The 25826-nt window shown below is 32.8% G+C and overlaps 3 protein-coding genes across 8 annotated transcripts; all 3 read left to right on the forward strand.

Moving 5' to 3' along the window:
• The first annotated feature begins 479 nt into the window (after window positions 1-479).
• LOC106773284 (probably inactive leucine-rich repeat receptor-like protein kinase At5g48380) lies at window positions 480-1130 on the forward strand. The gene has a single exon (XM_014659990.1). It carries the CDS (start codon window positions 480-482, stop codon window positions 1128-1130), a length of 651 nt encoding a protein of 216 aa, XP_014515476.1.
• A 6482-nt stretch (window positions 1131-7612) lies between these two features.
• Window positions 7613-11477, forward strand: LOC106774230 (probably inactive leucine-rich repeat receptor-like protein kinase At5g48380). Of its 6 annotated transcripts, none has more exons than XM_014661152.2 (5): window positions 7613-7847; window positions 7933-7990; window positions 8185-8290; window positions 8854-9812; window positions 10261-11477. In XM_014661152.2, the coding sequence occupies exons 4-5, from the start codon at window positions 8979-8981 to the stop codon at window positions 11257-11259; spliced, it is 1833 nt and encodes a 610-aa protein (XP_014516638.1). In that variant the 5' UTR covers window positions 7613-7847; window positions 7933-7990; window positions 8185-8290; window positions 8854-8978; the 3' UTR covers window positions 11260-11477. The 6 variants fall into 6 exon arrangements, with proteins under 6 accessions (XP_014516638.1, XP_014516635.1, XP_014516639.1 ...); XM_014661149.2 differs by having other exon boundaries at window positions 7938-7990; XM_014661153.2 differs by lacking the exon at window positions 8185-8290.
• Window positions 11478-22028: 10551 nt separating this feature from the next.
• Window positions 22029-23806, forward strand: LOC106773976. The gene is made up of 4 exons (XM_014660749.2): window positions 22029-22099; window positions 22259-23122; window positions 23266-23409; window positions 23579-23806. Exons 1-4 carry the CDS (start codon window positions 22064-22066, stop codon window positions 23804-23806), a joined length of 1272 nt encoding a protein of 423 aa, XP_014516235.2. The 5' UTR covers window positions 22029-22063.
• The last annotated feature ends 2020 nt before the right edge of the window (window positions 23807-25826 follow it).

Genomic DNA, 25826 nt, shown 5'->3' on the forward strand with positions numbered 1-25826 from the left:
TATATATATATATATATATATATATATATATATATATATATATATTATGTATATGTATATGTTTTAATTCTCTTAAAAATTTTGAACTTTAAGCCTAGTAAAATTTGAATCTTTTTGTTCTCCTTCCTTCAAATTTTTGAATTCCACCCCTTTTAGTATTAAAAAAGCCATTTAATAATGTAGAATTCCACTACTCTTAGTACGAAACATTGTTCAATAATGTTTATGAAATGTTCAAACCCCTTTAATAAGAAAAACAGTGATTATCACACAGTCAGAAGATCAAAAAGATAATTTTTTTTAGAGAAATCAAAACCCAACTGAAAAATCTAGAGGAACCCATAACCAAATTCACTAAAAGCATATTTCTTTTTCGTCGGGTGATTTTAAAAGCTTACGCCATTGCACACAACAACGTTGAAATTTGATACCATTTTTGTTTCATGTCAATGTTTCTCAGGTGATTACTGTTGGTGAAGATGGTTAAGGGTAGCCAAATTTTCACTCTTTCTGTGACCCTTTTGTTTTTTATCATTTGTGGAAAGACCTATGGAACAGACACTGACATATTCTGCTTGAAAAGCATCAAAGATTCCTTAGAAGATCCTCACAAGCATCTGCAATCTTGGAACTTCAGCAACAAAACTGAAGGCTTTATCTGCAACTTCAATGGTGTTGAATGTTGGCACCCTGATGAGAACAAGGTCTTGAATCTCAAACTTTCACGCATGAGTCTGAGAGGTCCCTTACCTCATGGCATTGGAAACTGCACAAGCTTAACAGGGTTAGATCTTTCAGGAAACAATCTCAGTGGAAGCATTCCAGAAAATATTGCCACTCTTGTACCATTTATTACATCTCTTGATCTATCTTCAAATCAGTTTTCTGGGGCTATACCTTTGAGTCTTGCAAATTGCACCTACATCAACACCATTAAACTTGATCAGAATCATCTGAGTGGTCAGATTCCTCAGCAATTGGCCCTTCTGCCACGGCTCAGGATTTTTACTGTTTCCAACAATTCATTGATGGGACCAGTTCCAAACTTTACCAATGGTCATGTTGTGGTAAACTATTCAAATAATGAAGGGTTGTGTGGACCTTCGTTGAAGCCTTGCCCCAACAATTGAAACTGCTCATTCAAGATAAATCCATATATATATATATATATATATATATATATGTTCACAATAAACTTCTTCCAAGTTATCAGAAATTTCTTCAAACATATATACCTATAAGATATTATAGGGGGAATTTAATTGGAAGAAATTACAATTTGAGTCTAATTTAAATAAGGAAGATGATATTTTAACACCATTTTTTGACACCATTTTGACATTGCACACGTGTCAAAATGTGATTGGACGATTTCAAATTAAAAAAGTTGAGGTAGGAGTATATTTGGAAGAGAAAAACCAAAGTTTGTTTTTTTAATTTGAAATCGTCCAACCATATTTTGACACGTGTACAGTGTCAAAATAGTGTCAAAAAATGGTGTTAAAATATCATTTTTCTTTAAATAAATAAGAACATCACTTTCAATCCAAATATTAAAGTTGTAATATTTAATTTTATATTTGTACTTAATATGAAACTTAGACTTAGATTTGAATTCTCAATCACTTCTTTTCAAAGACGAATCTACATAAACGCATTCACTCTTAAATTAAATATTTGTGATAAACTTTATTTATATCATTGTTATTGTTATGATATTATGAATTAGTGACTCTATATAATTAATGAATGATTTTTTTATAGAAGAATATTCATTAGGAAGAAATTACATAATTGTATGTTGAGTAAAATGCACAACAATTTCCTTATCAAGGACAAGTCTACATGAATATATTCATTTTCGAGTGAAACAAGTATGATGTCCTTTATTTATACCGTTGTTATTGATTTTTATTTTTTTTAGAAATGAGTTATTTGAAAGAGATTACATAATTGTCTTTTGTTGAGCACAACCAACATGAGTATTTTTAACCTAAAACTTTTAACATAATGTGTTTTTGGGTGTTCTTTTTAAGTTCTTATTTCTTTTTAAAACTTTTTAAGTTCTTTTAAAGTTTCTCATTAAGTTCATGACAGAGTATCACAAAAGCATAGGATACAACCATTAGTTAGATTTATGATTTAGGGTTTTGAATAAAATAAAATGATCAATAGATATAAACTTTGCAATAAAAATTACATGGGTCTTAATTTCTTTAAAATGTGATAATTTGTGTGTTTTAAGATATCAGTCTAAACTGACATGTGATAATATACAGTGATAGTCACCATAAGTTTTATATAAATAAAGTTTCTTCAAAATTAAACATTTTGTCTTTACTAAAGTTTCTTGAAATTTGTGAGATATTATTATTCTTCTTTTTAAAGTCTATTGTTTTTCTTTCTTTGAAAACAACACACAGTTTCCACTCTGATCGCCGCTGCTCATTTTGCCAATTCCACAACTGCATGAAATTTGCAAGCACTAAACAGAATCTTCAAACAATAGCATATTAAGTTCAATGTTCATGGAGGCAATAAATCAAACACTTCCCAACTCCGACACCTCCTTCAAGCCACCAAGCATAATAACCATATAACCACCGATCAATGCATTTTCCATTCCAACTAACATCCCTCATAGGATCCTCATACTGAATCTCCACATGCTTTTGTGTATCTTGTGATCATCACATTCTGTGGTACCAACTCTTTATTCGACATTTCATCAAACAGTTTTTGTGCAACACTCAAAAAGGTTCAGCAATGAGTGCAGACAAAGCAACCACACCCATTTATCTGAATCATAAAAAGGTTCAGTTGCGTCCTTCAAGTCTCCACATTTAGCATGAAAATCCAAAAGGGTGTTCCTCACAACCACATATTAACCACACCAAAACCTCACCCAACATGAACCACAGCCACCTTTTACCCAAAAATTTGTTGGTACAGATGTTATCTGAATGACGTGGTTTTTATCCTCAATTCCAATATTTAAATATTTTAAATAAATTACAAATTAATTCGTTAACATGGTCACGTTAGTGTTATATTAATGGGTTACAACTTGCAGGCCAATCCGGTCTATCACGGATTCGGGTCGGATTAAGTTTGAAAAAATTGTATTTATTTTAAGTTTAAACCTTTTAGTTGTTTCTATTATGTGGGGTTTTCCCATTTTGATCCTTTTTTTATTAGAATCTCCAATTGAGTCCTTATAAGTACTAATTTGAATCAATTAAGTCCCTGCCGTTAAATTTAGTTAACAAAGTTAAGTTTTTGAATAGGTGGGAGGATGACGTGGCCAGTTTTTGCCATATCACTCCTGATATGTCAGAGTCATCTTTTCAAACGACACAAACCTAATTTCTCTCAAGAGTGAAACCCTAGCCGCCGTGAGCAAACCCTAGTGTCGTCAAGTCGATGTGAAGCATTCAATCTCGTCGTCACCACCTTCGCTTCACCGCCACCTTCTTCAAATTCCAATTCCATCCACTTTCACATTTGCCTTCTCTCTATCATCTTCTACCATGCCACCACCAATGACTCCCTCCGCAAATCCCTTGCTGACAAGCACGTTGCCGTCGAGGCGCAGGGAATGTCATCCACGCTCTCAAGGCAGCGGGTGTCCCCAAGACGAAAATTGACGCTGCCATCGAAACCCTAAATGTGCTCAACTTGGAGAAAATGTCCATCGAGCGCTCCCTCATCGACGGTTCCGACACCCGCGAGGCGTTCAGGCAGGCTGTGGTGAACACCCTGGAGCGACGTTTGTTCTACATCCCGTCATTCAAGATTTACCACAGCGTTGCCAGCCTCTTCGACTATGGTCCTCTCGGCTGTGCCGTGAAATCGAACGTCCTCTCATTCTGGATTGCCCCTACGTCACTCCCGAAGTCGTTCTGAAAGCCTCGGGACACGTGGACAAGTTCACCAATCTCATCATCAACAATCCAACAACAAAATCAATATCCATTCTTATCATTTATCAGTCACTGATGCACAACAACAAACTAAATGATGAATCAGTTCACTGAAGAAAATTGAGTTCTGCTACTGCCTACTCGATTTACAAATCTGTTGCCCTCATGTGTCTTGTTAAAACACTTGTTCAGATTGTTCATAACTAAATTCAAGACCATAAAACAGAGGAATTGTTTCATCCCTTAGTGGGGGTATTAGGATTTTGAGTAGACCAAGAATTCCAGTCCCTTTCGACGATCCCACTAATGATTACATTGTCCTCATTGGAGATTGGTATAAGTTCAACCACACGATAATATCACAAACACCATTTTTCTCTCCTTTCTCTCTCTCTATGGCAGGTGTGGCAGAGGTGGCTACTACTGTGGTGGAGCCGCCTGTGATGGTTGCTCCTCCTGTTGCAGAGGAATTGTTTCATCCCTTAGTGGGGCATTGAGGTCCATTGTTCCCAACTCTTTCGAATCTTGAATAACTGCAATTGCAGTGACAGGACTTTGATGGGATTTGATTTAAATGTTAAATGGGGTTGCTGGGTTTGTTTAGGATAAAGAATTTATGGGCGGATCAATTTTATCAGAATGTTAAATGGTTCTTCCAGTGTTTCTGACAATGCTTTTGGTGGCTTTTTTTATGTCATGAATTCCATGGTCTCTAAGAATCCTCTTCAATCTAAAATGGGTGCCAAGAATTGCTTTAATTTCTTCAGGCAAAAGAGTTCCCCTACTGGATTTTTCTCCATTGAGAATGGTTTCTGCTGTTGGGGAAGATAATTTTTCTCCATTTACCCATATAAATATTAAATTATTACATTTTACCAAATTTCATGTCTCACCATGCCACGTTTCAACTCTCATCATGCCACATCTTAAAAAATAGACACATCAACTTCCCACATGTGCACAAACTTAACCTCCGTTAAATAAATTTAGCGGTAGAGACTTAATTGATTCAAATTAGCACTTATAAGGACTCAATTGAAAATGTTAAGAAGAAGGGGATCAAAATGGAAAAACCTCACATAAATAGGGACAACTAAAGGGTTTAAACCTTTATTTTATGCAGACGCTGCTCCCTTCACCACCTGATGCTCCCTCCACCTCCCTAAACCTCTCCAAAATTTTTTAATTACAAAAATATCTTTTTTTTTACCTTAACCATATTTAATTACTTTTTTTAAACCTAAATCCCTACGCAGCCCCACCTCTCAACTCTCCCAACTCTCACTTCTCCAGATTCGTTTGTCCCACCCCTAACTCTTACCTCTAGATCCGTTTCTTCTCCTGAATTTCAGGCTTTGTATTATTGGTTGAGCACATACTTACTGGAAAGACATGATGTTGCAAATAAATCTGAACTTGGTAGGATTTGCAATGGCTCAATGAAGAACACAACAAAGTGTTTCTGGTACTAGTACTGGTTCTCTCAGTGGGTTAGCTGATGGAAATGCAATAGTACAGGGTCCAGGGGAAGTAACTTGCCAACTGATATTCAAGCTCACCAAAGCTCCTAGCCTGTGGATGGAATTGGATCTCATGATGGTGGAAACTCACATAGGCAAGAACCTGAAAGGTCTACAAGTGTAGAAAGCAACATACACAATGGAAATGACCAACCTTTGCAGCAAGGTTCTATAAACCTCAATGAAGGTGGTCAAAACACTTTAAGATGTGCTGTTGGTGCTTTAGGTTTTGTGGCTTCAACTGTCAGTGCTTTTGATGCTACAAAAGATATAATGGAGGCCCTTAAGGGCAAGCATGCTAATTTGGCTAGTGAACTCAACGTCATCATCTTCCAGACTTTTTAAGTTGTTTTACTTTGTTTAAAGTCGGTGTTATTCAACCTCACCATCTTCATTCACCCTTTCTCCTAGTTGCATGCATAAAACCATTGCTGCTAGCACTTAGGAATAACAATGAGATAATTGTTCACATTTATTGAATGGAGCTATGAATCAATGTAGCAAAGTAAACATAAAGGGATACACCATGGACAAAGCCACATGAAAAAGGACAGTAGATAATTTTTATATACTTGGATTTGTAGAAAAAGGCATCCACTTCTTTCAAATAAGAATTTTCTTAAACGGATGTCAATATCTGTGAACAAATATCGACCTCCATTTGTCCTTAAACGAAGGTTGATATTCGTTCACGGATATTGACATCCGTTTAAGAATCAACGCATATTCATATTCCTTTAAATATTATTAAAGTGTAAAAAGGGAATGGGAAGGTGCAGAAAGCACTATGTGGTGGTAGAGGGAGTAACACCCATCTTATGCGGGTCAGATTTCAATCCGACTCATTTAAACTCAGCTCATGTGGATTGAACCCGTGATGGGCTGGATTGACCAACCAACCCACCTACCTAATTTTATTTTATAAAATTTAATTTTAATTTTATAAAAAATATTTATTATTTTTTTTTGCTTGAAAAAATTATTTAAGTTCTTTATTTTCAAAATTAATATTAAACACCTGTTTAGGAATGAAATTTGGAAGTGAAATTTGTTTAGATTTGAATTATAGAAAGTTTATATATATATATATATATATATATATATATATATATATATATATATATATATATATATATATATATATATACATATATATATATTCTTTTTTTAAAAAATTGTAATTAAGTGAACTAGTGAGCTAACTCGTTTACCCACCAACCTGTGATGAGTCGGATCGAGTTCGAATTTTTCTGACTCACTGATAAATAAGTGACTAACTCATGATGAACACTGACAACTTTATATTTTTCTATTTGATAACTCTCGAGGATGTTAACTAAAACGATATAAATCGAGTCATATGATTGTTAATTTGTTTCTTAACCAAGCATTACTTGAAAAAGACTAATTGACATTTTCTTAATTTTTTTAGTAATTAAAAGAAATTGTAACAAATACTTTATTTATTGAATATTTTTATGAGCTAAATTTAGATATTATTATATAAATTATCACTATAAGTACACTTAATACATTTAATTATTTCACATCATACTAATAAGTAAACACGATCAAATAATTAATAATCTCGTAGGATATTTATTTATATATCCTCCATGAATAGAAACTAATGCAATTTCATTAAGCTGTTGGCATCAATCTTCAAACAAAAAGTTGCATCAATATTACACTACTTTATTGTATAAAATTTTTGTCATCTTCGTTGATCTTAAACGCCATAAAATATCATGGAAAATGTTTGATAGATACTTTTGACATATTAACACCTGAAAAGCATAAAAGAGAAAAATAATAAATATATCAACCAATAAATTTATGACACATTCAATTACCTATACAAAAATTTATGACACACTTTTTTACTTTTTATTATTGCCACATGCAAAACTGTATGTAGAAAAAATATGAAAAATAGTATTAGATTAATTGCATTTTATAAAGTATCTTTTTAATCAGCAGAATTCTTGAAATACTGTTTTAAGAATTAAAAATAGAATTTTTTTTATCAGAAATTATATTAAAACAAATTTAGAAACATAAACAAACATGTTCCTTCCTGCATCTTAATAAAGATATGATTTTTCAGTTGGAAATTTACCATTTTAGAACTGAAATATTAAAGAATGAAAAAATATCTGTTCTTTCTTTCCAGAGGTGTCTGAATTTTTTTCTTTCTTTTGTCCAATAATAGCAAGACCCTTAATTTTCCACAATGGGGAGTTACAGCAAGTGAGGGAAGCACTTTTCACAAGTCTTGGCTTTTGTATGGTCCAAGTCTTCACCTCTTTAGCTTGGAAATTGTTGGCTTTCCCTTCTTTGACCCGTTCCACTCTGTTTTTTCTCTCTCCCATTCACTTCTACACTATCATCAGAACACTGAAAGGTAGCTTCTTTGTTCACTTTTATGTGCAAATTTTTCTGCTTTTCATTTTCTGCTGTTTACTTAGTGTGTGTGGTTTCTTGGTCAGAGTAGAGTTTCCGGCAAGGTTCTTGGGGTTTCCTGAATTGGGTTGTCAGAAGACCCAGGTGGGTATTTGAGTACTTCTGCAAAATTTGTTTTTTCTCATTTGTATGTTGAATGAACTCTTCTGGGTTTCTTCCTCTGTCAATTTTCTTGCTTTGCTAGAGTGTGAATTTTGGTGTAATACTTGCATACGTTTTTGCTAGAGTGTGAGTTTTTGTGTGCACTGCTGAGGTGTGTTCTTTTGTTTCCTTTTCAGTTGGTTTTCAGTAAGTGTTCTTGAGAGGGTTGTAGTGCTATGGAGTTTATATGTGGTGCTGTGGCTTGGATTGGATAACAATCTAAGTGGCTTGTAGTCAGTTGCGGTGAGAAGTTGTGATATGTTTTTTTGGTACTTTTCATATTTTAGGACACAACATAGATACGGTGTTTTTGGTGATGCTTTTCAATCATAATTGCTGGTTTTCCCCGAAATTCTATGTTCATCTTTAGTTCAAACCTTTTATCATGTGGATTGCATTGTAAACATTCCAATTCTGATTGAAGAACAACACCAAAAGTTCATAAAGAACCGAATCCAGGTTTTGCCCTTTATTTTTTTATTTTTAAAAGCTTATGTTAGGCATCGCTATGAATTTTGGCATCTTAGCAAAACTGACACTCAAAGTCCATCAATTATATGCCATCAAATGAAAAACTACATACAAAGAAGAAAAACAAATACCAAAACACGGGGACCTAATCAAACCTATGCAAGAAAATATACAAAAGCAAACTCCGTCCAAAAGGGTCAAAAAAATAGGTAATTAGGGAGTTGATACATATTATGAAAAATTCCAGATTTTGTCCTTACTATTGATTTTGTTTACCTTTTGATATTTGACTTGGTTTGTGTGAGATGCTTAACTGTGTTTTCTGCATTTTTCAGGCTGTTCATGGAAGGGTAGTATTGCTATGGGGTTTGTATGCTTTGCCGTTGCTTAGATTGTATAGCCATCTTGGTGAGGTGTCTGCATTACTTTCTCTTGGCTTGTGTTTAGGATCTTGGTGAAGATGGTGCTGTATAGCCGGATTTTCAGTTACCATGTTGTTAGTTTCTTGTTGCTGGTTAGTTGTGGCATGAACTATGGAACTGATACTGATATCTTCTGCTTAAAAACTATAAAAGATACCCTTGAAGACCCCAATAACTATTTGAAGTTTTCTTGGGATTTCAACAACAAAACTGAAGGGTTCATATGTAGGTTTATTGGGGTTGAGTGTTGGCACCCTGATGAGAACAAGGTCTTGAATCTCAAACTGTCAAATATGGGACTCAAGGGCCAGTTTCCTCGTGCCATTCAAAATTGCTCTAGCTTAACTGGGTTAGACCTTTCAATTAACAAACTCTCTGGAACCATTCCGGGAGATATATCTACTCTTGTACCATATGTGACCTCTCTTGACCTTTCTTCAAATGAATTTTCTGGGGCAATTCCGGTGACTCTTTCAAATTGCACCTTTCTCAATAGCCTCAGACTTGATCAGAACAGACTCACTGGTCAAATTCCTCTACAATTTGGTATTCTCTCACGGCTCAAGACCTTTTCTGTGTCTAACAATCTTTTGACGGGGCAAGTTCCAAGCTTTAGCTCTGCAGTTTCAGTGAATTATGCAAATAATCAAGGCCTGTGTGGAGGTAATGGATTGGGGTCTTGCCAAGCCAAGAATTCTAAGAGTAACATGGCTGTTATTGCTGGAGCTGCTGCAGGTGGGGTGACTCTGGCAGCATTAGGATTGGCTGTTGGAATGTTCTTCTTCGTGCGACGTGTTTCTTTCAAGAAGAAGGAAGAGGACCCTGAAGGAAACAAATGGGCAAGAAGTCTAAAAGGAACTAAACAAATTAAGGCAAGCTAAATTGTTTGCATTGCACATGGCATATACCATTACAGAACTATTCATTTTTCCTGTAGATACAGTTGTGTTTTGTAGCACTAGATAATTGTTTCAAATGCTTTCTGTGGGAACCGTATTGTTAAAAAAATCCCTTTTTGGTTAAATTCTTTCAAGTTTCCAGTGAACTATTTTCTTAAAAAATATTATGTTTCCTCAAGTACTTTGTGTATATTAATTGGAAAAACATTTTTTGCATAGTGCAATGCCAAACAGAGAAATATATATCTTTGTTTTTTCTAAATCAAAATGATAAATGATACATTTGCTCCAGAAAATGTGGGATATACTTTCTGAAAATTTAATTGTGTAAGATTTACAGAGCTCTGTTCATATGATTAACATACTATTGGAACTCTTGTGAGAATATGTCTAAGTCTAACTATACTGAATCGGATATCAGGTTTCTATGTTTGAGAAATCAATCTCAAAAATGAAGTTGATTGATCTCATGAAGGCTACTAACAACTTCAGTAATACCAATATCATTGGGTCAGGAAGAACAGGAACTGTTTACAAAGCTGTGCTTGGTGATGGAACAACACTTATGGTTAAGAGATTACAGGAATCTCAGTACACTGAAAAGGAATTCATGTCTGAGATGGGTACACTAGGGACTGTCAAACATCGCAATCTTGTTCCTCTTTTAGGCTTTTGCATGGCCAAAAAAGAGAGGCTTTTGGTCTATAAAAACATGCCAAATGGCAATCTCCATGACCAACTCCATCCTGCAGATGGTGTGAGCACCCTTGACTGGACTACAAGACTCAAAATTGCAATTGGAGCAGCCAAAGGGTTAGCATGGCTTCATCATAGCTGCAACCCCCGAATCATCCACCGAAACATAAGCTCAAAGTGCATCTTGTTGGACGCAGAATTTGAGCCAAAAATTTCTGATTTCGGCCTTGCCAGACTGATGAACCCAATTGATACTCATTTGAGTACTTTTGTAAATGGGGAGTTTGGTGATTTGGGTTATGTTGCTCCTGAGTACACAAGAACTTTGGTTGCTACACCCAAGGGGGATGTTTATAGCTTTGGGACTGTTCTTCTTGAGTTGGTGACTGGTGAAAGACCCACCAATGTGGCTAAAGCTCCAGAAACTTTTAAAGGAAATCTGGTAGAATGGATCACAGAGCTAACAAACAATGGAAAACTCCATGATGCCATTGATGAATCATTAGTCAGCAAGGATGTTGACAGTGAGCTTTTCCAATTTCTGAAGATTGCATGCAACTGTGTTCTGCCAACTCCAAAGGAGAGGCCAACCATGTTTGAAGTGTATCAGTTTTTAAGAGCCATTGGGGCTAGATACAATTTCACAACAGATGATGAGATATTGGTACCTACTGATAATGGTGATGCTGATAACATGGAGGAACTCATTGTAGCTCGGGAATGAAGTTATTGAAAGGTATAGTATTTGTCATTAGTATTATATTTTACTGTGTAATTATATATCTCTTACTTTGTCGTCCTAAAATAAATGTTAGTGGTGTATGTAGGTCTGAGGATCTAGATTCAGTTGTGTGCTATTGATATTGAAAAATCAGTGTAAGATCATCAATCATGGTGTAGATATAGTTGAGTTACTTCTTTCTAATCATTATCTTAATCTGATTTCTTTGTTTTCCCTCTAGTACACTGATATGTGTGATGGAAACCGAGTTAGTAGTTTCTATCACATATGTCAGTGTGATGGAATCTTTAACTTTACAACAATGATTCTTAGACTTGGTGCTATGGATGCATGTTTGGTATAGGCTATATAATCCCTTCTACCCTATAGGAGCAACATTTTTCTTTAGATTTATTGAGTAGATTCATATTGTGTGGTAAAATGAGTTTAAGAAATGAAATTAATAATTCACAATGGACCTCCTTTGAAGTGTGTTCCATAATTATGGGGACAAAATGATTGCTAAGAAACTGTTGAAAGTACCATATCGATTAGAGATAAAGTTAATTTAGAATATATAAGTAAGTCTAAACCTCATCCTACAAATCGGTTCTGTGAGATTAAGTTAAACTTAAAATTCACTTTTAAACATAATATTAGAGTCATGACATCCAAATTCTTTGTTGGGTTTTTTTGACGTTGTTTCTTTGTCAATTCTTCAAAATTCACTAGTGTTTTATATTAAAAACACAAAATCTGTGTCAATCCATATATTTTGAATTTGAAGACACAACATCGAAGGGAAAGGGATAGTACAAAAAACTAAGCAGAAAATTCAAAGTCTTCTATTATTTCTACTTGAAAACCAACATGGCAGAGAAAGAAAAGTAAAATGAATAGAGTTTTTGTTAAATCAAATTGAGGAGAAGAAGTTTATTTCAATTTATGGAGAGGTTTTATTTAATTTATTTCCTTATTTTGTTTTCTAAATGTATTTTGAGAAATTAATTCAAATTGTGTTATAAGCAAGTGTTACAGTTGTTAGAAGATGCATCAAGTGCCATGTAAAGCTACCTAGATTTTTCTTGATGTTTTTCTTTCCAAACTGAAAATATTTATATGGAGTTTACTTTTATTTTTATTTTCTAGTTTTTATTTCCATATTAGGTCTTTTATTGGGTAAACATATAAAATTTTATTATACAAAAGAAAAAAAATGCTTTGTTTTGTTAAAAATACACTCATAAATATATTATTAAAAGATGTAAAAGTAGCATATTTGGTTGTAAGTATCTTATAGAAACTAAATGACAAAAATTATAAAAAAACATTATCATACCATCAAATTTTACGCATAAAAATAATGGAAAATTTATACATTTTGACTAGTTCATCAAATATGTCAGTCATAATTTAATAACTGAATTAATTGTCATCAAATTTAATTAATTTAATTTGGGTTTGAGATGGAGTGGATTCCAACCAATCAATACCTCAATGTATTTTGAAAATGTTTGAAATGTAGACGGATTAGGAAAAATATAGCATTTTTATAATTAAAATGTGAACATAAAATAAAAATAAACACGTAAGTGGAACTTCTGCGCGTGTGCATGCGTGCAGCAAATATCGACATCTCCAAACACGGAGGTATGCCACAAGGATTCTCACACGATGGCGAAATTATTTAAAGTTAAATATATTTTTAGTTTTTCAAAGTATTACGTGATTTTGGGTTTTGTCATTCTTCAAAAGATTGCTTCACTTTAATTTTTTTTAGGAAATTTTAATTTTTAGTTTTTGAAAAAAATGGCGTTAAATTTTCTTTGAGGTGGTTAACGGTGTATTGTGTATGATGTCAGTTTTTATGTGGGTCACGTTTATTTTTTTTTATAAAACTCATAATAGGAGTTCATTACTTGAAAAATTAAGGTTCTTTAGTTATTTTCAATCAATCAAGCAAAATTAGTTTTAGTCGAAGAAAAATTAGGTTATTTGATGTGGTAGCGATGTTTGGTGTGGTTGCGGTGGTCGTTGCAGTCGCTGTGAAAGAAATGCGTAAGCAAGGAAGGTAACTTTTTGGTTTTGTTTTTCGTTTAGCGTTGGTGTTATTTGGGCGTAAAATGTTGATGTTACAATGTAGGTGTAGAAATGATTTTCGACATGTGTTTGCACCACATGGGGAAGTTCGTTAACAATAAGGGACTAGAATATGTTGGAGGAGAGGTACACGTTATAAAAGGAGTTTATCCCGATCGTTGGTCGTATTTTGAAGCAGCGAGAATTGTTAAAGAATTCAAATATGATGCAGAGTTCAAGCTATGGTGGAAGGAGTCCAAACAAAAGTTGATGAACAATTTGAGAATACTGAGTGATGACAGGAAAACAATTTACTTAGAGGAAAATAACGAATAGGTTGAAATCTATGTGCAATATGTTCGTAGTGAGGCAGTTGAAGGTAAGTTTCTTACTATGGTGAAGGACACATACACAAGATGGAGGAAGAGGTTAATGTGCATGAGGAAGAGGTCCAAATGGCTAAGAAAGAGCTTTATGGTGCTGAGGAACAAGAAGAGGTTAATATAGATTAGAAGAGGTCGAAATGGTTGAGGAAGAGCCTTATGGTGCTGAGGAACAGGAAGAGGTTAATGTGGATGTAGTAGAGGTCGAAATGGTTGAAGAAGAGGCTTATGTTGGTGAGTAATTGGAAGAGGTTAATGTGGACGTAGAAGAGGTGGAAATGGTTGATGAAGAGACTTATATTGGTGAGGAACAAGAAGAGGTTAATGTGGATGTAGAAGAGGTGTAAATGGTTGAGGAAGAGGCTTATGGTGGTGAGGAAAAACTTGGAAATGGCTGAGGAAGAGGCTTATGTTGGTGAGGAACAACCTTATGTTCATGAGGAACATGAAGAGGGAAATGTGGTTGAGGGAGTAGTTAAAGCTTCAGTTGAAAAGGGGGAAGTTTCCAAAGTATAGAGCGGATTATATGAATAAGACTTTCAAATTCAAATTGGGGATGAAGTTATTTTCATTAAAAGTTTTTAAAATGCACTAATGGAGCATAATGCATTTTTAAAAATGGATTAGGTCATACATTATGAATAGGTTTACAACACTAAGAGAAAAAGTTAAGACATATCCAGGAGATGTTATGCCTAAACCAAGAATAAGCCTCATTTAGCGCTTTTGTTTAAAGAGAAAATATTTACAAGTCTTTCATATTTGCTTTGTATTATTCTGTCTCAAAGAGTTATCAAATCTATATCTTGTTTGAAAAATCTTTTTGGTTGTTTTGTAAATTCAGAAGTGAATTAAAACACTTGATGTTTATCTCAATTGAGTTCAACGATCTAATCAGTTGGAGCGAGCCAGTATAAAAATACATTTGTTATTACTTTACCTTAAAAACATTTTCCTAAACGTTTTTTAAATACAGAAGCCTCTAACAACTATTGTAGACTGTCTAACTCTTTCAAAAGCCATTAAATGCTATTTTGCAAAAAAAGTTTTAGAACACTATACAAACCCCACCCCCTTCTAGTGTTTTCTTATGTGTCAAAGAGTTCTTTATCCTATGTGGAGATTGAAAAGATACTTGAAGAGGTTAAACTCATTGTAACTTGAAAATGTTTATACTCATGCTTTCTCGAGAGGGTTAAACTCGTTATAACTTGAAAAGGTTGATACTTATACTAGTAAAGAATTTGATTAGTGAAACTTCTTAAATAGATTATTTAAGAGATATAATCTTAAGTTGTGAAGCAAATTAGTATAAATCCTTGTGTGCATATTTCTATGCAACTCTTATTAAAAATATGGAGCTCGAATACATAATGTAAATGTGGAATGTTGGAAAGATGTTGACTAGAAACAAAATGGTTCATAACAACAACAACATGAACCAACAAAAGCACACAGGGGAAGAAGGGGATAATGTAAATGACATGAGTACGTTGTAATAGTATGTAGGGTAATGGTAGATTGAAATGAAGGGAACAAGATACTAGAATATCGAAACAACAATTTTTTTTTTTTAATTTAATTTCACACTTGAATACTTAACACGGATATAATTTTTTTTCACTTAAACAAGATTAGAGATCATAAATACCTTAAACATTATTCCACACACTAATATAAACGTAAAATAAAACACAACATTAATTTGAAGTAGTTACAAAGAAGCTTGATATATATAATTCATGTTTTCTTGCACTTATATTCTTCGAACTGCATCAGAACAACATCATACATGATAATTGTGACAACAAGGAGCTGCAGGGTATCTGTTTGGTCCTTGACCAAGTAGCCTTCTGGACTGAACTTTTTCATATGAACCTATAAACATAATCAACAATTTATTTTCATTCGTCATATATTTTTAGTTCTTGAAATTCATATATCTTGATAATTCGGTTTTTATTAAATGAATTAAAAATTATTTTAGTTTCTGACATTTAAAAAAAAAAATACATGTTTAGTCTATTAGATTAAATTTAAAGCACTAACGTGTTTTTAGTTATTTTTATTTTTAATTTGCGATTATTTTTTCATTCTGAGTACGTAGAGAAAATCCTAATTGACTATAAATTTTAAGAAGGGTTAAATATGTTTTTAGTTTCTATACTTTGGGGCGATTTTGGTTTTAGTCTCTCTTTCAAACTAAGATACAATTTAGTCCTTTAACTTTAGAAAACTCTGGTTTTAGTCTTTTTTTACCAAATTTTTTTAACTTTATTTGTTATTTCAAACGCGTTTCTCAGTTAACATTGAAGCAAAAATGTGTCAAACAGGGTAAACAATCCAAATGCTATAATGAAACGTGCTTGAAACAGCAAATAAAGTTAAAAAAATTTTGATAAAAAGGACTAAAACCAGAGTTTTCTAAAGTTGAAGGACTAAATTGTACCGTAATTTGAAGGAGGGACTAAAACCAAAATCGCCCCAAAGTATAGGAACTAAATACATATTTAACCCTTTCAAGAAATATGCAACATAATTGTAAATGAATGCTTTAACATGTAAATATATATATTCATTGGTGAATATAAGACACCATAAATATAAACATAAAATTGAAATTTTATGTAAAAGAAACAAGATTAGAACATATATAGTTGTTGAAGCTAAGATAAATGTATGGGTCCATTCAAAACTCTGAAAAAGATTAAATAATGAAGACAAATAAATATGTATTATTCATAAGTTTTGACGTCATTTTAAACGAGAAAGCTATTAAAAGAAAAAAAAATTATATATTTAACCTATTTCTCCATTTATTTGTCCATTTAAAATAAATTCAATAATATTTACACAGTGAATTTCACTTACTTGCATGGCCAGAAGCACCAGCTAGAGGCAGTGATATTGCCCTAGCACAAGAAATGAACACACAAAGAAAGAAGACAATAACCCAAAGAAAAGAGATTCTACTTGAAGCCATTGGGTTAGGGCACATCACGATGAATTCAACATATCTTAATTTATAAGCCAAGATATTGTTTATTTTTATCTCTTTCACTTCTACCTAACCAATTTTTGGAGTCTTTGATTATGTATTATTTTATCAAACATATCTTCTTTTTTATATTTTTCATACATTTCCCCTCTCTCTTTTAGCATTCTTTACCTAACAACTTTTACAAAATTTATTATTTATAGTTTAGATTATATATTAACAATTTTTTTAATAATTTTTTTACAAAACTTTTTATAATAGAACACATATCTCTATCTTATTAATCTGTTTAAATTTAATTTAAAAAAGATATTTGAAATGTCACAAAACAATCGTCTAATTATAAAAAAGTTGTTAAAAAAAAATTTTCCTTATCGTTTTGGTGCCGTGACTTTGCTTCTTAGGTATTTTGTCATTTGTGTTTGGTCAATAACGTGAAGAGAAAATATCTTCTTATAGCTTCATGGATGTTTCCACCTATATATTAAAAAGTTAAGAGTTCGTAATTTTTGTAGAAGATTAAATAGATAATCTACGCGTGAAAGTTGTGTAGGTCAATAATATTATTATTATAAATTTCACGTGTTCAAAATCTGCTTTATTTAATATTTTTTTTATATTTAAATTACTTGTCATCCATTCATTAACGACTCTCTAGTCAATGGTTTTAAAGAGATAAATTTTGTATTCATAAAGTTATTTTGTGGTTTGGAACCAGCTTGGTCGGAGTGAGATTGACTTATTAAGTATGACAAAACGTTATTGAAAAATAAAATATTAATAATTATCTTATACAAGTTAAGCATAATTAAAGATGATAAATATTTATACTAATAATTTGATTATAATATATATTAGTGAAAATACATACACACACACATATATATATATATATATATATATATATATATATATATCCATTTTTACCTTATGATAATAAATAAAAAAAATTAAGTTTTCTAATTATAATTAAAATAATAAATATTATAAAATTTATAACATTAGCATTATCAACAAGTAATTATAATCATAAAAAAACAGGTACAAAATGTAAAGGATAAAATAATTAAAAAAATAACTTATATTGATAATGGAAAAGTGAATAATAAATATGTAAAAAAAGTTATTTTTAAATGTTGAAAAGAAGAATTCTTTTATTAAAAGTTATAGATGTATATATTCCACTAGCTACACGTTACAAGGTTAATAAAGTGTCAAACTTACATTACCTATTTTAGCATATATTTAGGATTATTATATGATCACATAAATTTATGATTATGAAGGTATTGAAAATTAACGTGTCAACCTAAATCTTAAGATTAATAATGTTTCGGGTGCGAGGTTTGGGATCACAATCAAACATTCTACGGATACGTGTCAAAATCACTATGATGTTCAAGTTAGTAATGACCATTTGACTAGCACAGTAAAGTCTTAAATTCACAATAAATGTAATCACCAACCTCCTTATATTACACTTATATTTATAGATTTCAAAATGGACTTTTAATTAAGGTGGGCTTAATCACGGTCCAAAAGTTGATAAATATACTTTACCTATAAACGTGTTCAATTTGTAACATGATCAACTAACAGGTATTTGACCAATCGGTTACTTACTCTTTGGTGGGGACCATCTGGTCTGTGGGGTGAATAGGGATGGAAGCGTTGACCACTCGATCAACTAAGGACTAGTTGGTCATATAGTACAATAAAACATTATGGTTAAATTATCTCTTTAAGAAAGAATAACTTAATTATTAATATTTATGTTAATTGTTTTAATCATTAGGTTATTGAAACTCATATGTTCCAAATGGAATTATTAGATGTTGTTCTTCTCGGGATTTGAACGAAAGGTCTTTTTGGAAAGTGGTGAGATATGAGCGATTTTGAAGTCCTTGACGTGTACTCCTAAATATTGGATTGTGAAGGAAAATCCACCTACAAAAGACTTTCCAACACTTAAGTCAATAGAGATTTTTAAGATTTATGAGAATAGAGTACTGAGTATGAGTGTGATTATTAGAGTGATTGAGTATTCGCTAGGAATACTAGTTGTATTTATAGGGTTAACATTGGTCGTTGACCTATGTTGTGATATCAAATAATATCATTAAAATAATATTTTTCTGCAAGTAGATAATAATAACAAAGTGATGCCTTACCGTAAATAATAACCATAATATCAAACTGACGAGATTAATTACGATTGAGTGAATATGTTAATATTCCCCTAAGAAATATTTTGGGTTATTCCAAGATGAAGGCTTAATGAGCTTTGATGGGTCATGATCTTTAGTAATTCTATTGGATTGGGTAGGTACATAAGTCAGCCTAGTCTTGAGAGTTTGATTATGAGGGGTGATTGCGACCAGTCTCTTGGTTAGATTATGACCGACTTGTAGAGTTTGTAAATGGATTGGTTTATTCGAGTGCCATTGTCTAAGGATAGTCTTTGCTTTATGTTGTCGACTTGGCGAGCTTAGTGCTACCAGCTTGGGGAGGCTTTGTTAGGTACTATCAGCTTGGGTAGGCTTTGTTGGGTGCTGATTTGTGCTACCGTCTTAGGTAGGCTTTGTCATACATATGTTTAACATGATTTGTGCTACCACCTTAGGTAGGCTCAAGTGCTGCTTAAGCAGCCTTAACTTGATGGTATTGTCTAGGTAGGTTAAGGTGCCGCTAATTCGAGCTTCTGTTTGTTTTACTATCTAAGTAACTCAAGTGCCATGCTTGTAGGTTTTTATTTGTGTTACTATCTAGTAAAATCGGGTGTCTCATTTTGAAGAAACAAAAAACTAAGCTTGCCAGGATAGCTCCTGCAACAATGTCTCCAGTTGCCAAGAAGCAAAAGGTCAGTGAGACCTCTCCTATTGTGACGTAGAAAGTTGCAGTGGCATTGTCGGCCCCAAATTCACTCTCCCCTCTTGCTCATGAGGAGCATGCTGATAAGGGCACAACTCCTGAAGTTTGAATGGAAAACACATTGGTTTATGAAGAAAAAACACGTTCATAATTTGTGATACCTTGCTACCTTAATTAGTTGGTGACATTTCCTTGATTGCACATTGGAAATCCTAATTCTTTATTATCTTATTTATATTAGTCCATAGCCTGTTTCCAGGTTTAGAGAACCTAAGTCGTCCTCATCCATTACGAGAAACACATGACAAAAAATTAAAATAAAAAACATATACACACCTAAGCTCTACCAAGGTTTGAACTCCAAACCTCAAGCTTCACGTCACACACCAAACCGATCAAGCTATCACATTAACTTTGTTATAACCATATACAAAATTCACATAAGCTCCCAAGTTGCTTCATACGTTTCTTCATCCTAAAGCAACTTCATTTTACTAATACCTTTGCGAGAAGCTTCTTGATTTGAACATCCAACACTCGCACCGGTCCAACATCCAAAGTTAAGTCCTCTCTAATTTGACTGTCATTTGCCTCCAACACATGAACATGACTCAAAACTGTGAACTCATTGGCAAGCGTACCAAATCGTTCAAGTAATATAAAATTGTAAGACCAAGTATCGTTTCCTAAGAGACTCATGTAATACTAGTTAATTGCATTATTAACAACTCATTTACACTCAAGAACAACACTTCAATTGACAAACAAGTACAAAGAAGATAAAATTTCAAATATACAAGGTTGGACTTTGGTGTTTGAAGACACTTAAGAATGGAATAGACTAAAAATAATATGAATTGACATTGCTAAGGTTAGGTTTCTCTAATTCACTCTTGTGCAAACACAATTTTGTCTCCTCTCATCAAATTACTAAACTCAATCCACAAAATTACTCCAGCCCTAATCCCTTAGGTAAAAGAGCCTAGCTTTTACCTATTAACTATCAATCCCTTGATTAATTAACAAGCAAAACCCGCATTAAGAACTAGGACCTAAGACAACAAGTGAATCATTTTCCATCCCTAGAATCAATGAACCACTGTGACTCTTATTTTAGCTCTAGATTACACAAGATACGTTCCCATACCCATGAATCAAAGGTCAAGCCATGGACATCCCTATTACATGCAAGCTTTAAGAATGAAAATAAGAATACTAGCAATATATATATATATATATATATATATATATATATATATATTCAAATCATTCATCAAATACACAAGATTCAGAGGTTACCTAAAATCCTTTACAAGAAATACTTTTGATATAGGTACGATTGAGCAGGTCACTAAGACGAACCTGGCTTTGATAACATTTGTTAGGTTTTATCAAGGAGAAGTTTCACTAGGGAGACACAACACTAATGGCATCTAAGCCTAACTGCATAAGAGATTAACACCACTCTCTATCCAAAACCTTAAGGCAATGGATTAATTGGTCTCCACCTTTATATGGTGCACCACTTTCTCATTTCTACCCTTTGTGGGACTTAGACTCATACTTGAAATTCTAACCTATCTTTAACTTAGGATTTAAATTTTTAGCATTTGATACAAGTGATATCAAAATTGTAGCACTTGCACATCAAAAAATACCGAACCTTCTATTGTTGTATGTTGTATTACTTGTTCATTTTAATTATAAAAAAAAGAAGAAGCTAAGTTATGCTCTTAGTAATAATTGCACTATAAACATCTTTGTTTCTAGTAGTTAATGATTGAAGGCCACAACAATTCAATATTCAAGGTTTAAATTATAATCTTAAGATCTATTTAACTTATATAAATTTAGAGGTAGGTAAAATATTTGTAAATCATATAAAAACATTATTTTATGTCCTAATTAAATACTATGAATATATATATATATATATATATATATATATATATATATAATTAAAATTATGTTTTTTTTTCTTTTTCTTATTGGTTTATTTGAATAAACCTCTTTTTGTTAAATTTATAATTTATATTTTTTATTTTTATCTTTTAAGCATAATTTAAGCCAAAACTTTAGTATCATAAAATAATAGGTAATTACTTTTATTTAAGAAAAAGAAAAACCTAAATAAAATGATACCATGACAAGTTTGCCTAAACAAACCGTTAATCAAGTTGTTTCACAACTACAAATAGTTACAAAAGTTTCCAAATAGTTTTGTAACATGTAAAACTAGGTCAATACATATTAAATTAGGTTTAAATACGTTACTAAAACAGCTTATACATCCAACCAAAAATTGACAACTAACACTAATTTAAAATTTAGTTATGCCAAATATATCATTATATAGTAATTCACTATATATATAACTAGTAACTAATTTCATATAAGTATAAATTTACTTGCTTTAAAATTTAAACCATCGTACATCTTCATCAAACCATCATACATCTTCATCAAATAACAAATCATGACCACGATCAGCACATCATCTTTTTCTTTTATGGTATGCACTTTTTATCGTCAATGTTCTATTGCTTCACCTTTTGATTTCAATCTTATCCAATTCACATGTTTTTGTTATGTTTTAAATTATCTAAATGATTATCAAATGAATGATCCTGTATACATATTTTCATCGTTAATGGCAACGATATCTATGTAGGTTATTATGAGGACTATCTCTAAAGTAGCTATGATTTTATTATCAATGATGATGTTGCTTTCCTGCACAATCCACTCTGCTGTTTTAGAGTCTGATGAAAATCATATAAAGTCAGCTACTTTTTTGTCTGAAACATTTGAAGTGGGACCAGGAAAAATTGTGGTGAAAACATTATCAGATATTGACTTTCCAAGGGGTCACATTGGGGTCAAGAGTTTTGATGTTGAAGTAGTTGATGAAGATGGTAATTCAGTACCTTTGTATGAAACTTACCTTCACCATTGGTTTGCTGTAAAATATATTGAAAACATTACCATGGCAGACTACATTAAACAATCTCACGACCTTAGCAATGGTATTGAATTTGAAAGAAACGATGGTACATGCCAAGGTTTTTTGCTTCCACATTATTGGGGCTTGGGAGGAGAATCACGAGGAACATATTCAAATCTTCCAGATCCTTTTGCAGTTGAATTAGGTAATCCTGCAAAAATAAAGAATGGGTTTAAAGAAAAATGGTTGTTTAGCATCATGGTTATTGACACACGTGGAACACATGATAAAAAAGGTTGTACAGAGTGTAGGTGTAAGCTTATGAATCTCCCTAAGGACTTTTACAATGTCACAATGGGCATTGATGGTCAATTGTTGTCTAAAAATTATAAAGGAGGACTCTTTTGTTGTCAAGATAACGGACAATGCAAACTAAGAAATGGTTATCGTGGCCCAACAAGAAAGCTTTCCCTAAGATACAAAATAAGGTGGGTTGATTGGGATGAACACCAAGTGCCTCTTAAGTTCTACATACTTGATTCAACTGATCGTGTAAGATCAAATGGTTCTACACCAATTCATGATTGTCAGGTAGATGATTTATTCAATACATACTATACTTTAAAAATTATAAGCAAATATTGGAAACTAATTTATTTTCAAAAGAAAACTATTAGGGTATTAATTACATTTTTTTTATATGTGAGTAAAATAAATTCCTCAATTTGCTATAGGCAGAGTATAAGATCTCGAGAAATCATGACAATGACTTTCCTCATGTTAAAAAAGCAAACATCCCAATGACAAAAGGTGGTTATCTTATATATGGCACTGCTCATATGCACACTGGTGTTGTCAATACTACTCTATATGGACAGGTAATGTTTGATATTTTTTGTTCCCATATAAGCTATATCATGTAGATAAACTTGCATTAAGTTTTGTGTAATTCATATATTCATCAGGAATAAGTTTTGTTGATAATATATATAAGAAATTAACCAGTTTATTGAATAATCTCTATATTTATGATTATGCTTAACTTAGGATGGAAGGGTTTTATGCACTTCAAATCCAAAATACGGAACTGGAAAAGAAGCAGGAAATGAAAAGGGTTACCTAGTTGGAATGTCAGTTTGTTATCCTAAACCCGGTTCCATCAAGATTGAAGATGGAGAAATTCTAACATTGGAATCCATATATGAAAACAAATTTCGTACTGGAGCTATGGGACATTTCTACATTTACTTGGCAGACCAAATACCAAACAAATAATTGAAGGAAATTTGATGTGAAACAAATTATTTATCTTTTTGTAATGACTTATATAATTTGTAATATAATTGGAACACATCAATATCAATTCTTCATCATCACTGTGTACTAATATTGTTTTAATTTGAATCCACCACTTTGATTTATGATTGTGTTATGTTTTCATTATTGTGTCATATGGTATACAATCATTTTTATGATAATGGAGCTTATAATAAACCAAACTGAAGATGAAGTAAAAGAGATAAATAAAAAACGGGAAATGAATAAATTTTCTCAAATATTACGCAAGCTATTATTTTTTTTACACCCATCTAAGTATTCATATATTAACTTTTGTAAAATGAAAATCAAAATATCTAGCACTAGTAAAAAAAAAGGATTATACAGCGCACATTATGCCACGGTTCATCAGAAACCGCAACATAATGTTGCGCGGTGGCAGTTTTGTAAATAAATTGAACTTATATGCCGCGGTTCCCCACATAACCGCGGCATATTCCCCTGTCAACCAACCCTTTTGACTCCACGTCAGAAAAAAAATTTAATAACAGGGGAATAGGCCGCGGTTGGTCAGAGAACCGCGGCCTATTCCCCCTGCTACCTGCTGACATTCCCCATCAGTCAGCCCCTGCAATAAATTGACAGGGGAATAGGCCGCGGTTCTCTGACCAACCGCGGCCTATTCCTCTGTCAATTTATTGCAGGGGCTGACTGATGGGGAATGTCAGTAGGTAGCAGGGGGAATAGGCCGCGGTTCTCTGACCAACCGCGGCCTATTCCCCTTGCTACCTGCTAACATTCCCCAAAAGGCAGTTGGGAGGCAGTTAAGGGGATTCTGAACGTTGGGGAATAGGCCACGGTTGGCCAGAGAACCGCGGCCTATTCCCTGGTCTGAGTAAATTTTAAAATTTTCAGAGTATATGTCGCGGTTGGGCGCTGAACCGCCGCATATAATTCAAAAAAAAATTCAAAAATGCCATTTTGTTTTATTTTTTTTAAATGAATAGGTCGCGGTTTAGTGTAGAACCGCGGCCAATTCCCCTTTTATGCTGCGGTTAAGTGTAGAACCGCGGCAGATTCTCTTTCTGATAGTTAAAAAAAAACTTTGAACAGTTTTCTTCTTCCACGCGATTTTCAGAATACAGAAACGAAACCCCCACCGCTGGAAGCTTTTCTCCGTCCGGACTCTGCTTCTCCGTCCATTATCGTCTCTGTCCGCCTCCCGAATCATCATCGTCGCCGTCGGACCAGTGCTTCTCCGCCGCCGCCACATTGACGCCAGCCCAAATCGTCTAGGTGTCAGACTTCTCCTCCGCGACCAGTGCCCCTTCTTCTCCGCGACCAGTGTCAATCGGACCAGTGCTTCTCTGCCACGCCCCTTCTTCTCCGCCGCGCCAAAACCAGGTATTGCACTAAACTGGTTTGATTTTAATATATGCTTGATTGCTTGCTTGTGATCAAATGTTCTTGGAATTGATTTGCATTGGTTTGAGTTCAATGAATAGAATAGGATATAGTTGAAGTTGGATTTGTCACTTGTTGAATAGCTATTCCTATCGTAATTAGAAGTTTAGAGATTGTAATCAAGATCAAGATGATAGCTTCCACACATTACAAAAAAATTATATGAGGATGATTTTTTTTTTCAAAAGTAAATTACTATATTTACAATATAAGTATAACGCGTTACATAAAAATAAATTCGTTAAATTNGTTCATTCGATTTTAGTATTTTAAAAAATAATCATTGATACAGGGAAAATAGGATAAGGAAGAAAGAAATGAGTGAAATATTAGTGTAGAGATTTAAAATAATAAACTTAAAACTTTATTGTTAAGTTATTTATTTTTTGAAATATTAAAACTTTATTGATAAGTTATTTACTTTTNAAAATATTAAAACTTAAGTTATTTATGTGTGATTGAATGTTTGAATTGGTAATTTGAATGATTATTAATTGTATGATTGTATGACTGAATTGAATGTATGATTAAATTGATAATTTTATATAAAAAA

The sequence above is a fragment of the Vigna radiata genome, chromosome 9, assembly GCF_000741045.1.
Source record: "Vigna radiata var. radiata cultivar VC1973A chromosome 9, Vradiata_ver6, whole genome shotgun sequence".
NCBI lineage: Eukaryota > Viridiplantae > Streptophyta > Magnoliopsida > Fabales > Fabaceae > Vigna > Vigna radiata.